The sequence below is a fragment of the Cupressus sempervirens genome, chromosome 10 (assembly GCF_028749045.1).
Source record: "Cupressus sempervirens isolate cs-2001-9-10 chromosome 10, ASM2874904v1, whole genome shotgun sequence".
Taxonomy (NCBI): Eukaryota; Viridiplantae; Streptophyta; class Pinopsida; order Cupressales; family Cupressaceae; genus Cupressus; species Cupressus sempervirens.
The window spans coordinates 533262390-533277093 of NC_143127.1; the positions used below are offsets into that span (position 1 = coordinate 533262390).

At 34.7% G+C, this 14704-nt stretch overlaps 1 protein-coding gene across 4 annotated transcripts in view; it reads right to left on the reverse strand.

Moving 5' to 3' along the window:
- LOC149534992 (uncharacterized) overlaps window positions 1-14704 on the reverse strand; it is a 217734-nt gene that overhangs the window by 156350 nt on the left and 46680 nt on the right. For all 4 annotated transcript variants that reach the window (XM_089805168.1, XM_089805166.1, XM_089805169.1 and 1 more), the window contains exons 2-5: window positions 2521-2680; window positions 2049-2141; window positions 1833-1950; window positions 1412-1580 (exon numbers count right to left, since the gene is read on the reverse strand). In XM_089805168.1, the coding sequence (XP_089661294.1) occupies window positions 1412-1580; window positions 1833-1950; window positions 2049-2141; window positions 2521-2680 (540 nt within the window). The remainder of the gene's footprint in view (window positions 1-1411; window positions 1581-1832; window positions 1951-2048; window positions 2142-2520; window positions 2681-14704) is intronic.

Sequence of the window (14704 nt, forward strand, 5' to 3'; positions counted from 1 at the left end):
GTATATCGGTTCAAAGGGTTGGAGATATTTTATAAGATATTAGGGTTGTACATTACCTATGTTCTGTGAGTCCTTGATCACTATGTATCCATTTCAAATGCAAATACCTAAATTATGATGTGTTCAACACCTTTGATGGAAATCAAGATTTTGTCATTTTATTTCAATTTGCATTCTGTACATTGATGGCCTGGACCAATAATGGGTCTTCCTTGCTTTGTTTTATTTCTTTTCTGCACTATACTCTGTAACCATCAAATCCTCTTTTTCCTTTTTTATTGCAGAACCATCCCTGTCTGAGACTTACCCTGGATATCCTCCTTGCGATTCTGTCCTCTTCTTTGAATTCCCCTGACAACTTCTGATAAACTTCATGTTATCAAATGTATCAATGATAAACTTCATGTTGTCAAATATATATTATATCAACATTGTATCTTACAATTAAATCAATCTAACTGTAGCTATAATCTTAACATCTTCAGTTTCCCCTCTCCTGTCTTTCGTCTTCTTCCTCTTTTATCACCTTTTTACCTTTATCATATTAAAATGACAGCTTTTAAATTATTTGCATTCAGCTTCCTAACAAGTCATTTTTTAAATTCTGACATTGGCTCGTAATTTCCTAATGTCCCACACTGGGGACATTACAATAACTAGAAAAACTGAGATTATCGTGATTTTCTCATTAAAGCCAACATCAATTTTAAATACACGGAGGGATAACTATGTGCCAAGGGCAGACTAGTATAGAAAGGAGGATGCACAATAGAAGGCTCATATATGTATAACACCATATATGTTGCTGGGTTTTTATTATTTCTACACTCTCCTGTGGGTGGCTTCTGAAAGTCAACAAAGGTTAATATTGATAGACTAAGTGTGGCTTCTGCTCTGTTATAGAAAAATCCATCTGCTTTCTTCTTCTGGAGAAGGTCTCTTTTTAATCATTCTTTCATTTTCTGTAGCTTCCACAACAATTGGGATGCCTTTAAATATGCATTTTGCACTTTAATATCCAACATTTTAATTGTATATGATTTTGCTTACATGTTAGTAGCTGCCATGATTTCAGATGAACATTATTTTGTCTTTTTCCAATAACTGACTGAAACAAAAGAAGCAAGTATTATATATCTAAAATGAGTCTCATTTTACAAATAAATTGCAGGCATGCCTCTGGCATCTAGATGTCCTAAATAAATTGCAGGCATGCTTTTGGCATCTAGATGTCCTAGTATTGAACTGTCTTAAAAAATACAAAAACAATTATAATATTGACTGCATTTGAATTGCATCAATATATAGCACATCTCTAAGGAAAAAAGATCATATGAAGATATTAATGACCTAAAAGAAGCAGATCTAAAATCTGATGCATGAAGTAGAAAACAATGACTTAGTTATCTACCTGTTTATAAGAACAATGGCAACTGAACTATGAAGCACTTTGACATCAGGCAGCCGCAGGTGATCCAATAGAAGACCGAGATTTTTACTAGCTTCCTGTCCTAACAGTGCAGCATCAAGGATGGGATGATTTTCAGGTATCCATGATATATTAAAGCCCCTCGATTTCCCTGTTGATATTTTTATTTTTGAAAATTAAATTTTCTTCTTGACAATATACACCTAAACCAAAGGCAAGCTACCTAATAATTACAGTTATTGTATGTACTGGTTTTTCATATTCAACATCAAAAACAAAATCTCAAGAAAATTGTTATATTGGACCCAAAAAAAGTCCAACCACCTACTGAAAAATTCTGAATCACTGCCATGACCTGGAATGTTTTAAGTTTTACTGAAAAGCTGCAGAAAAAAGATTATACCATCATTACTGTGCTGGGGAGGTGGTGGTTGTAGAGAGACAGTGGGATCCAAGGTAAAGAGTAGTATCAATGTTTCAACAAACTTCACTGCCACCAATCTTACGCCATCAGCTCCAGGCTTCAGCACAGATTTTGTTTCAGCTAGTCACCATTTCTATCATACACAAATAAAACACTGAAGTACAGTAAAATGTTAAGAAAGAATGCAGGACATACCTGGAAAGCAATTGGATATACTGCATCCTTGAATTTAACCATCCATGCCCATGAATCTTCAATTCGTTTGTCTAATTGACCTAAATAGATTCCCTAAACAGATAATAGTATTTATCAGACTTCGCAGCAAAAAGAGATAGTATGACAACATAGGCCGAAATGATACCATCACATAAATGTCAATGTCATGTACATCTCATTCACATTTGAAATTATTTTCTCTTACTAAGATTTTCATAGGTAATTATGGATATTGTAAAAAAAGCATTTGAATAGAGTATGTTAATCATCCTTAACAGTCACCCCTTAAGCAATTATCTTGCATTGCAAAATTCAAAATAGTCATGTCATGATACCAAAAAAGTTTCAAAAAACTTATACAGACAATGTAAATGACTACTTATAGATGAAACAGAGATACAATTGAGAAACAAAAACGCTAGACATCAAAGGATCACCACATGCAACACACCTGCAAAGCCACCTGTTCCAGTGTATTTCGAAACAAATTTGCCCCTGTAGTAACAGCCTGACGTGCAACAGCTGGTGTGTCATCTTTCAAAAAAGAAATCAAGATTGGAACAATATCAGGCAAGTGTTCCATGAACTTCAAGCCAACTTCTTCAATCATCCTACAAGCAAAAGAAAATCGATATCATTTGAAATCCCTTTGAGAAGAAGGTGATGTATAAAAGGAATATTACTAATTATCTATCTAAGAACAAAAAATAAGGATATAAGAAAGTCAATAGTTAAACCCATACTGCTTTCTCATTCAGGTATGCATCCCAGTTGCATTTCTTATTTTTTCCATCAATTTAAAATAATGTCATCAAGCAAAAATTTCAAATTCATCCAGTCCAAATTATATAAATTATATGCTCCATACGAAAGCAGGGGAATTCATTTTGCAGACAGTAGTCCAGGGGCTATTTTTGTGATGCAATATCTACATGTGCGCATACACATATAAACATGTCCATATGTATGTGCACATTTTTGGGCACACACATACATAAGTATATATATATAGTTTAAATATATATAGAATCTGTACACTTTTATATACAATCACATCTATATAGTGTATATATTATATACACATCTATATAACATAGATATACAACTATATATACGTATCTATATAGTGTTTATATACAGACATTTATATACACAACATCAATTCATATATGTATTGAAATTTGAATTTCAAGCTCATACATTTCACATTATATAAAATAATAAAAGATTCAAAACATAGACATGGCTGACTCAATCAGTGACAGCAGCATAGCAGCGGTAAAAAATGTGGAGTAAAACAGAAAATTAATAATATATCATGATTCAAATTTAGAGGGTGTAATAACCATCCAATTGGGGTACCAACTGTCCTTTTTGTGAGTAAATTCCTTTGAACCTGCTTACAAGACATTTAAATTATCTAAGTTACTCGATCAGAAAGAAAAATTACGCATACAGATTTCTACAAGGTGAGACAAATTTCACCATTGCAAGAGTTTGAAATTATCCATGCCACCTTTCATATAGAAATAACAGGGTCAAACACATCGTATCAGACATCGCAAAGTTACTACAGCTACCATTTGAACAGAAAAGAACATTTCAGTGATTGCTTTAATGACAAAAAATCATCATCAAGCAATGTTGTTAAAACTGCAATTCCATAAATAATTCTACTTGCAGTGAGAATGCTTAAAATTTAACTAACAAAATGGGAATAATATATCAATCAAAGCAAATGCCTTCATTTTGTGGTAATAATTCATCAAGATGCATCACAAACTGCTAATTTATGCAAATGCACATTTTAAAAATATTTTCAAAATTCATGGCTTTTTTTTTTTTTTTTTGGCTGAATTGCATTTTTTTTCCAACCAGGACATTTCAACATCCCCACCATCCCAAGGACAGCCAAACATGTCATAGATGTTTCATAATGTAATCTCCCTTTATTTGGACCTTAAAAGTAAATAAAATAATTAATACTTAAGTTGTAGAAAACTAATAAATTTAATGACAACTTTATTTAATTATTAAATAGCATTAAAGTGACTTGATGGTAAGTTAAGAGAAAATGAAAAGGGCTTCTGAAAGTTCTTGAGAACATTATAAAATGGAAGCTTTGGATTTCTTCAGTGGATTGGACAGAATTCACAGCTGGGAAAATTGTGAAGTCTCTACTGGAGACAAAACTGTAAGGTTCTTAGTCTTGTTCCAGAAATAATAATTTTTGCTTCCGTTTCTATCTGGAAAAAAATGGATATTATATTCAGAATAATATTGCTGTCTAATGAGGATATATAAGTGGAAACTAATTCATATATGCTGCTCTAAAGAGATTTGGGGATATAATTCTCTTTAGTGGACCTCGCTTGATATAGTGGAAAAATGAATATTTTGTAACTGCTTGTTGTTAATATCAAGTCACCCGCATAATTGAAAACTTTTGAAGTTTGAACAAATATTTATATCAGCAAAACATTTATAGAGTAGCATATTTAACTTCAACAAGCCCTAATATCTCCATCACTGAGATTTGGACATTATAATTCCATATTTTAATTGGGTTTGGAAGAACTGTGAATATTTTGCGAGTTCAGATTAAGCCTGCCGCAGAGGAAGACTGATCGTCTGAGACAGAAACATGACGTGGTCACGCAAGTTCAGGCTGAGTATACCATAATTGCATACCGATGAATGCTATCGGAGCAGACTGAAGGTATTATTCCAAGCCATCAAACCGCTGCAAAAAGCCATTACAGCACTGCATCTTTGGCACGGAAAAGGGAATGAAACCCTTGTAAAATTTATTACTTTCAAGAATTGTTTCTTTTTGTTTTGATAGAAGTCAATGTTGAGCATAGCTTAATTACCTAACAATTAATGTCCCTATGACCCACTTGTTAAACCTGATTGGTGGAGGGATGATCAATATTGTAACTATCATAGAAAGAAGGGTCATAAAATGAAGAATTTCTTCAAACTTAAGGATAGGATCCAAGATCTCATTGATCAAGGAAAATTCATCATGGATGGTTTAGTCAAACACTCTGATCACAAAGCTTTCAAGAAACCCTTACATGAATATGAGAAAGGAGAAACATCCAAAGAAAATAAAAAGTGTAAAGACACTAAGGTTAGTTATTCCTATACCAACACAAATAATGTGATTAACATGATTGAGATCCTAAGTGAAAGCATTTACATGATGGGCCCCAAGTTTGTTGAGGAACCCAACTATGATATCGATGATGAGAAGCCTAAGGTAGTCTTGAGAATATGCAACTCTCAGTAAAACTATAGAGAACCTAGGTCTATAGTATCTCTTAAGGTGGCAAAATCTTCCTCTTCACATGGTGAGACTTTAAATGTTGTCACTAGGGGACAAACTAAAGTTGTTCTAAAATTGTAAAATGATCCCAAGAATGCCTCATCCTCCAAACAAGTGGCTACCCTTGCTATATCTAATTATGAATTTGTTAGTCAATTACAATGGACCCTTGCTCAAATTTCCATTATTGAATTGCTAGAGTTGTCTCCTTTGCACAACGAGATCCTAGAAAAAGGTTTGTGTACTCCTAACATCCCCACATACATTGATTTTGAATGGTTCTAATCTATGGCTAACCATATCTCTTCACCTCATTACCTTAAATTTTCTAAACAAGATGAAAAATCTCTTAGTCATCCCCATAATCTTACTCTCCATATAGAATTTTAGATCTATCATACTCGAGTCCAAAGAGTCTTGATAGACAATGGTATGGGGTTTGTTAGAGAAAAAGGTGAATTTAATTTCATCATTTAAATTAAATTTTCTCCCTTCTTAAGATTTTTCTTTATGCACTTTTTGCATTCTTATTCAATAATTAATTAGTAATTATTAAATAACTTTTTAAGTTACCCTTTGTAAATTTTTAGGTTACCCTTTTGGGTTTCAATCTCCTTTTATAAGGATTGATCTTTTGTAATAACCTATATCTTTTCTTTATCTAAGAATACAATTTGCATATTTTTAGAGAAAACCCTTACCTCCTCTTGTCTGTTTCTTCTCTATGATAGGTTTTTTACATGTAGGTATCTGAGGGCTTCATGGATTTTTTTTGTGTATTTTCTCAAATCGTTCAGGGTTAAACATTGCTTCTTTAAGCATAATACAACAACTAGGAATGTCAGAGTTCACAATTGACCCTAGAAAGAAGATCAATATCAAAGCATATGATGAGGTTGGAAGATCTTCCAAAGGTTGAATCATCCTTTCTATTCATATGGGTCTTGTTGAGAAGGATGTAGTCTTTCAAGTGCTAGATATTTCTAGCACCATTGTTGGGTTAACTGTGGATCCATGAAATACAAGTTGTACCATCCACGTATCACCAATGTATTGAATTTTCACTCAATGATGTAGAAATATTATCTATCTCCATCAACATGCTTATAATTGTTGATTCACTAGTACCCCATAATTGACACTCTAGTGGCAATAAACCAGCTCTTGTAGAATGTGAAAAGAAATTGAAAATGATTAGTATCAGGATGGTGGAGTACACTTTGGACTCCATTGCAACACTATTGATTTCTCCACAATCCTATGGGAAACCCTCTAAGAAAATGAATCCTTCGACATCTACCATGACTATTTTTGGAACCTTTGTTCAATCCTCAATTCCTCTAGAAGCTAAAAAAAAGACCAAGTTGTTAGAGATTGGATTCATAGAGAGAAAGGAGATAATAATTAGGTCAATTTAACTAAACCCAATTCTCCTAAGAGATATGGAAAAGTCTATAATTTTGAAAATAATAACAATAAATATGCTCTTGCTAAACCCCTAAGTGACACCAAAGGATGCCAAAGTAAAGATACTACAGGCTTAGGATATGGTGTTGAAAATGACTTGCCACACTTTGATTGAGAAGTTCCTACTGATAGTGAGTTCAAAGATGAAACTCAATAGCCTACTACTACTTTGACACATGAAGAGGACCTCACTCATTCTACCTCCCTTCCTTGGGTAGAAGACATGTTATTCTATGGTCATATTTTTGACGCATCCATGTCTAGATAACCTGCCTTTGATTAATTAAATGTTGAAGATCCTAATACTGAGAGAATCAAAAGAAACATAGCTCAACTTGTGGTTCATAACCAAAGTACTGACTCTAAGGAATATGAATGGGATTCCCTTTCTGATGCTTCTTGTGATCTAGGTGTGGAGATGATACATACCTATGTTACCCAACCAAATGCAATTGATGAGTCTTATATAGGGTCAAATGAATTGGATTCACAACTTTCCTTAGTAGACCATGTTGATGTCTCTAGGTTTACTCCTCATTTAGACTCCTTTAGAGCTTTGTCTATAAGTTTGACCTCTCTTGTCACTAGAGATGACTCCTCCTGTATCAAGAATCTTGAAGCTTCCACCTCACTTTCCCTCATGCACCTAGATCTCATAAACTGGTCTATTCAAAATCAAATACTAGAGCTACCATCATTCCATTTAAATGATTATGTGATTGCATGTTACCTCAACACCACTAAACCCATGGTGTCTTCCACCAGCAAACCAATAGTCAACATGACCAAAATGGATATCTAATACCTTAGTCACAAGCTAAAGATAAATATGAAAAATAAGCATTCATATGGTGAAAACCACCTTGCGGTGGCATCTGAACCAAAAAAAGTACTGAAAATAAAGATGTATCTAAGGGTGAAAACCTCTTTGAGGCACCTGAGGATGAGGTATTTGGTAGTCTCCCAAGCTACTTCTAGGATAGATCATCAATTTTGATAGAACTGATGTAACTAATCAATCTTGGTACCATAAAATCTCCTAAGATCATACATGTGGCTCAATCCTTATCAGCAAAGGAAAAAGAATAGTTCACTCAACTTTTCCAAGAGAAGAAGATTAATTTTGCATGAACTTATGTTGACATGCATAGACTTGATAGAAACCTTATTATGCACCATCTTTCTATAGCTCCTAGCATTAAGCTTGTTAAACAAAATTTGAGAAAGATGCATGCACACATAGCCCTACTTGTGAAAGTTGAGTTAGAAAAACTCCTAAGTGCCAAATTCAATAGAGCTATTGATTATGTGGAATGGATCTCAAATATTGTTCATGTTTCCCAACATGACAAATCTATTTGTGTATGTATTGATTTTAGGGACTAAAATAAAACATGCCTAAAGGATGATTTTTCATTACCAAACATAGACATGATAGTAGAAATGACTACGGGTTGTGAAATGTATTCCCTCATGGATGGATTTTTAGGCTATAATTAGATCAAAATAGCTCCCAATGATCAAGAGAAAACAAATTTTACATGTGCATGGGAAACATTTTTTGGAACATCATTCCTTTTGGTCTAAAACATGCAGTAGCTACATATCAAAGGGCTATGACTACAATCTTTCATGATATGATTCATAAAAACATGGGTGATTATGTTGATGATACCTTAGCAAAGTCTAAACAAAAAGGCACTCACTTGTCTGACCTAAGTCTGATACTAGACTGCATGGAATAGTTTCAACTTAGGCCTAATCCAAAGAAATGTTCTTTTGGTGTCACATCTAGAAAACTATTGGGGTACATCATCTCAACTAAGGGAATAGAGGTTGATCTAGCAAAGGTTCAAGCAATTATGGAGATGCCACCTCTCAAAAATATTAGCCAACTAAAGAGTTTGTAAGGGTGCCTCCACTCTATTAGGAGGTTAATTTCTCAATTAGTTGATTAGTCACAACGATTTCAAATAAATATACACAAAGGATCAACATCTATATAGAATGAAGAATGTGAGAAAATCCTGGTTGAAATTAAAGAGCATCTATCAAATCCACCTATTCTTATGCCTCCAATTAAATGGAAATCATTGATCCTATATATTTTAGTTGCGAAAATTCCCTAGGAGCTTTATCAACACATCATGATGAAAATAGGAAAGAAAGGGCCATATACTACATTAGCTGCACATTGGTAGCTTATGAGCTTAACTATAAGAATATTGAGAAAGCTTGTCTAGCTATAGGTTTTGTGTCACAAAAAATTTGCCATTACATGCTCTTCACACCACACAATTGATTGTTAAAATTGATTCTCTAAAATATCTCCTAAGTAAGGTTGCACTTATAGGTAGACCGAAAAAAATGGATAATGATTCTTTCTGAATTTTACATTAAATATGTTGAGCATAAGGCTATTAAAGGAAAATCTATTTCTGATAAGCTAGCTAAATCCCCATCATGGATAGTGCTCCTATGAAAATTGATTTTTTAGATGCTTCCATCATGTACCTTACGGATAGAACTTGGAAGATGTTCTTTGACATATCACATACTCAAAATGGTGTTGGTGTCAGGATCCTCTTTGTTACACCTCATGGCTACACAATACCAAAGTCCTACAAACTGTTGTTTCCCAATATGGTTTAATATGAAGCACTTCTTAATGGAATCAAGCTAGCTCTATAATGGAGGAAAACAGAATTGCATATCTACAAAAATTCTCAACTTGTCATTGAATAAGTGAACAATGACTACCAAACTAAAGATGACAAATTAATACCTACAAGAAATTGGTTGATGCTTGAGGAATTACTTCACATTTGTCACATTCCAGTGAATTCCTAGGGCAGAAAATAAATGTATTGATGCTATGGCTACTTTGGCATCTATCCTACAATTAGAAGAACATGAATCTCACTTTGAGTTCCTAGTGGAAGAACTGTGCCATCCTTCTTATGACTCCCCTAATGACTGAGTAATTTTCACTATTTTTGGTTATGATTGCTCTCACTATTCTACCATTTTAAACTACTTGTGTGATCAAATCATTCCTGAAAATCTTACATGTAATGAAAAACACCAACTTATCCATAGTGCCTCTCACTACACCCTTGTCTCTGGTGACTCATATAGGAGGGGCTTATACAAAACATTCCTTAGGTGTCTAGAGATAGATCAATCTAAAAAGGCATCAGCTAAAGTCCATGACAACATTTGCAGGTCACACTCTAATGGCCTTGTAGTTGCTTGGAAACTACTTAGGGTAGGTTACTATTGGTTGACTATACAAGACAATGTTGTTAGATATGCTAAGTCATATAAAAAATGTCAATTACATGACAACTTGATTCACACTCTTTGGCATGAACTCATCCCCTCTATCACACATTGGCCTTTCAAGAAATGGGTCTTTGATCTAGTTGGTAAGATCCATCCCAACTCGTCTAGCAGACATAAGTTCATAATTATAGCTAATGAGTATTTTACAAAATGGGTCAAAGTTGTTATGTTGTCTATTGCAAAAGGAAAACATCTTTCCCTGTTTATACTGAATCATATTAGTTTCCATTATGGTATTCCTTCTTCCATAATCATTGATAATAGATGGCAGTTTAAAAATAAGAACCTAAAACAACTTTTTTTAAAGTTCAAAATCAAGAAACATTATTTGTCCATTTACTAACCCCAAGGAAAAGGCCAAGTAGAGGCTTTGAACAAAACATTTTTGAAGATTTTGCATTAGACATTTCACAAGTCAGGAAGGGATTGGCACTTATAGATTAATAGCATTATGGGCCTATGGAACCACCATATGGACTCCTACTAGTGCTACACGCTTTTCTTTAGTCTATGGTTCTGAAGTTGTCCTCCCACCATAAGTCAAGAATCCCTCTCCATGAGTTTCTTTACATGAATTAACTACTAATGAGGATCATAGAGCTATGAGAATCCACAAGCTTGAAGCTCTTGATGAGAATCGAAAAGTTGCTTTTAAGCACATGCAAGCTAATCAGAAGGGGATATCCATCAGCTATAATAAAAAATTCCATCCTTGTGAATTCTAGGTGGGTGGGCTTGTTCTTCAAGAGAACCCTAAGAACTAGTAGAAAGAAGAATAGAAGGGTAAGATTGAGCCTAACTAGTTGGGTCCATACATTGTCACTACTACATTTGGATCTAGTGCCTATCAACTTTCTATACCTAAGGGAGAAAAAATCCTCAATCCTATCAACATTCTACACTTGAAGAAGTTATATGCCTAAGACTCCTATGGCTTAGCTATTTGTACATACTTTATGATCTTGAAAAAATCCTTAAAAAATCAGAAAATGTCCTAAATTATCATCTTAGTGAAAACCTAGCAATAGGTGCTTCAATGTATAACCAAAAAAATACAAATGTACAAAAGTGCAAATAAATTACAAGAAGTTCTAAAAAAATTGCCAAGTGGTGAAAACCTAGAAACAATAGCTACTTGAGACCCTTGCACTTATGTCTGTCAATCCTTCTTTGTGTTCACTCACTTCACTTTGCTTGGAATCAACTCTTGTCTACGTCTAGGGGGTACAACTATTTAGCTTATTAGGGTCTCTTTATGCATTATATTTTCTTTGGAAAACTTGTCCAACAATTTTTCTCAACACTTCCCTTGACATCGAGTGTTATTCAACACTTTTTGGATACCTTAGTTACAGTCTAGGATGTTGCAATACTTCTCACTAGAAGATTCAAATCCTAAAGAGATGATCATGCAACTTACACACACACACACTTCAACATTAAACTTGCTAAGAATTGATTGACTTTATTTTCTTTTTGTGTTGTCTGTGTTAATTTATTTTTTGAGTGTTCCCTCACTAAAAGTCTCTGGAGGATGTCATGGACTAGAAATATTGGGGGCATGGGGCATGTTTTACTTTTTTCCTTCTTTTTCAATATAAAGTATTATGAGAATGCATGCTTGTCCTACTTGACATTTTGGGAAGACAATGTATCATCCTTATTTGTTTTTGCAAGACCACACTCGAGGGTTATCCTAGCGCTTATGCCTTGATACATGTGTAATCTTTCTATACTAAACTTAGGGAATATAACTCCAATATTCATCTTGACTTAAATATCTTTGATGCTTAGGTTGGATTCCCACATACTTATTTGAGATAGATCATATTCATATCCTCATAGCTATACTAGTGAGCATTGTATGATCTTACAATGCCCCTAACAAAGCTCAATGATCAAATTGGAGTACAATTTATGCGTCCCTTGCAAGTAAACCTATTTTTCAGACTACTTTACATTATAGGAACATTCTAGCTTAGTATTACACTTTGTGTACAAGGAGAGATCTCTCTTCATCCTTCATGGAAATGCCAACTAACTATGTTCATCTTTTCTCATTTCCTCTTGATCATGTCTTGCACTCCTTGTCAATCACATCCACTTCATGCTTCTTCTATTCATGGCATCACAAGGGGTAATCTCATCATCATATATAATTTATCCAAGTGTCACATTTTCAAAACATAAGTCTACATCATAATATGAGAGCTAAACACATCTATGAGAGAGATACATCTATGAGCATACATAAACATTAGCATACATGAGAAATATCACATGAAAATATAAAAGAAAGTGATGAAATATCCATACAAATCTATTACTTGAGCATGAAAAAAGACAAGTACACAATGATATTGAATCCAATATCTCATAAATCTCAAAATGAATCAAAGTACATATACATATGAGATCCAAAAATTTGGATAACTATCTCAAAATACATATAAATCAATGTGTCACAAGGACATCAGCCTAGACCTAGCCTTAGACCTAATACTTTCTCCATGTCTCATGAGTGGGATGTGACTGAGGGGGAGTGACCTATGTCCTCACTAGTGGCTAATCACGTCTACCCACTCTCTATAAATAGAGAGGCACTTGTTGTCTTGTTGGAACTTCATCTATATAGACACCCTGATATCATGCTGCTCTAGCCCCCTGTTGCTTATGCCTCTCATCGAGCCTCTCCTAGATCATCACGCAAAGGCCTCCCCCACCTGTCAGCCTCTACTCTTGCATCAACTAGATTTTAATATCTTACTACAATGGTCATCCTTAGCTCTTGTACCTCTACCTCTAGTGCTAAGATCTAAGCATCTCAAGAATCCTCCCTACCTCCCCTACAAGTTGCTCTCACCTTGGATCTACCCTCTCCACCCTCCATCATCTGACCAATCTCTCCTTCTCCTCAAGCCTATCCTCCTCCTTAGTCTCCTCGCTCTTGGCCTGGCTTCGAGACTGTGTCTGACTGCTTGAGGCTCCCTTAGAGCTACTCCCAACATCCCTCCTCCTAACACCTCTCCCCTACTTTCATTGCCTTTGCCATCTCCACCATCCCCTCTTTGACCTGCCACCTAAGGTAAGGCATCTAACATAATGAACCAAGGAAATGGATGCCTCTGTAATTCATATGCATACATCAACTCTACCTCTCCATCTACAACATCGGGGAGATAGTCTCATGCCTCTAGTTGTAATGCCATAGTGTCTTATAAAGTTGTTTAATAATCCATCATAGGGAACCATCAAAGGCTCTCCTCACAAATAAATTGGACATTAATTGGCTGTGGGCATTTCTGTCAACAAAGGTCTGAAGGAAATTAGTGTTTCCTTTCTATAGCAAGTAATTCTGAAAATGCAAAGCGAGTAGTTCTGATAATGCAAAGGAGAGTAAATTAATAGCCAATTGCTACTCAAATTGGAATTTTGTGAAGAGTTAATGACCTTAAGTATATAAACATTTTGTGAAGCAACTGACGTGAGTTCCTTACAAGGTCATCGCCAAAGGCTTTCAGCTGGACTAGGAGATCTAGAGAAGACCTATGCAAGATAGCTTGCTAGAAAACAAAGGGTAAGATACAGTTCATTTGCTGCTGTACATGTAAACTCATTTTCTACAAATACAATTTTGTTTGCTGATGCTTTGAAATTTTGGGAGAACAAAATCTAGACTATTCTGCAGTCTAGGAAAAAAGAGGGGCGTAACAGCTATAATGTCTCCTTTTCTAGCCCACTAATTCATGATGTGCCGTTAGCCCATTTTGCCTTGGTCCTCTAGAGTTAACTAGGACTTTACAAAGTTCCAAGAGATTTGGCTAAACAATTCCAATTTCAAGCAAATCAGAGTTCATTCAACAGGGTTTCGAGATACTTACAATTAATAGTAAGTCAGCAGGGTTCAGAATTTTGGCATTTGGGTATTGGACTTGGAGTGTCTCACCAAGACCATTCCAATGGGCTAATAACACATGGTTTTCTGAGTCCAGTTGAATATTTATTTTAATGCCTCAAGATTAAATAGTTTATTAATAAAGTGACTATTTAATAAAATACATATTAATATAAGTCACTTTAATATTAGGACTTTTTATTCACTTAAGTGAGAATGATATTTTGAAGGGAAAATTTATTTGTCCCACATTGACGGGTTGACTGAGAAAGTTGCTAAAAAGAGGTTATAAAATAACATGATGAGCTCATTCTTCAGAATGCTTGGATATCATATGCAATTGGAGATTGGAGAAACTGAAGAGATTATTCTCAGGGCTTGGAGGACAGACACCCACTATGCTATCAATCTTGATGCCATTAGAAGTTATAGTCTTGAGATCTGTTCTTAAAATTCAAGGTAAAATCTGAAGATTAATTTCCAGTTGCCAGAGAGATTTGATTTGAGAGATTGTGCCATTGTGAGTTCACATAAGATCAAAAGTTTATGGTTGAGGTGTCATTATCCAGCTGCCAAGAAGAACCATTGGAGTTGTGT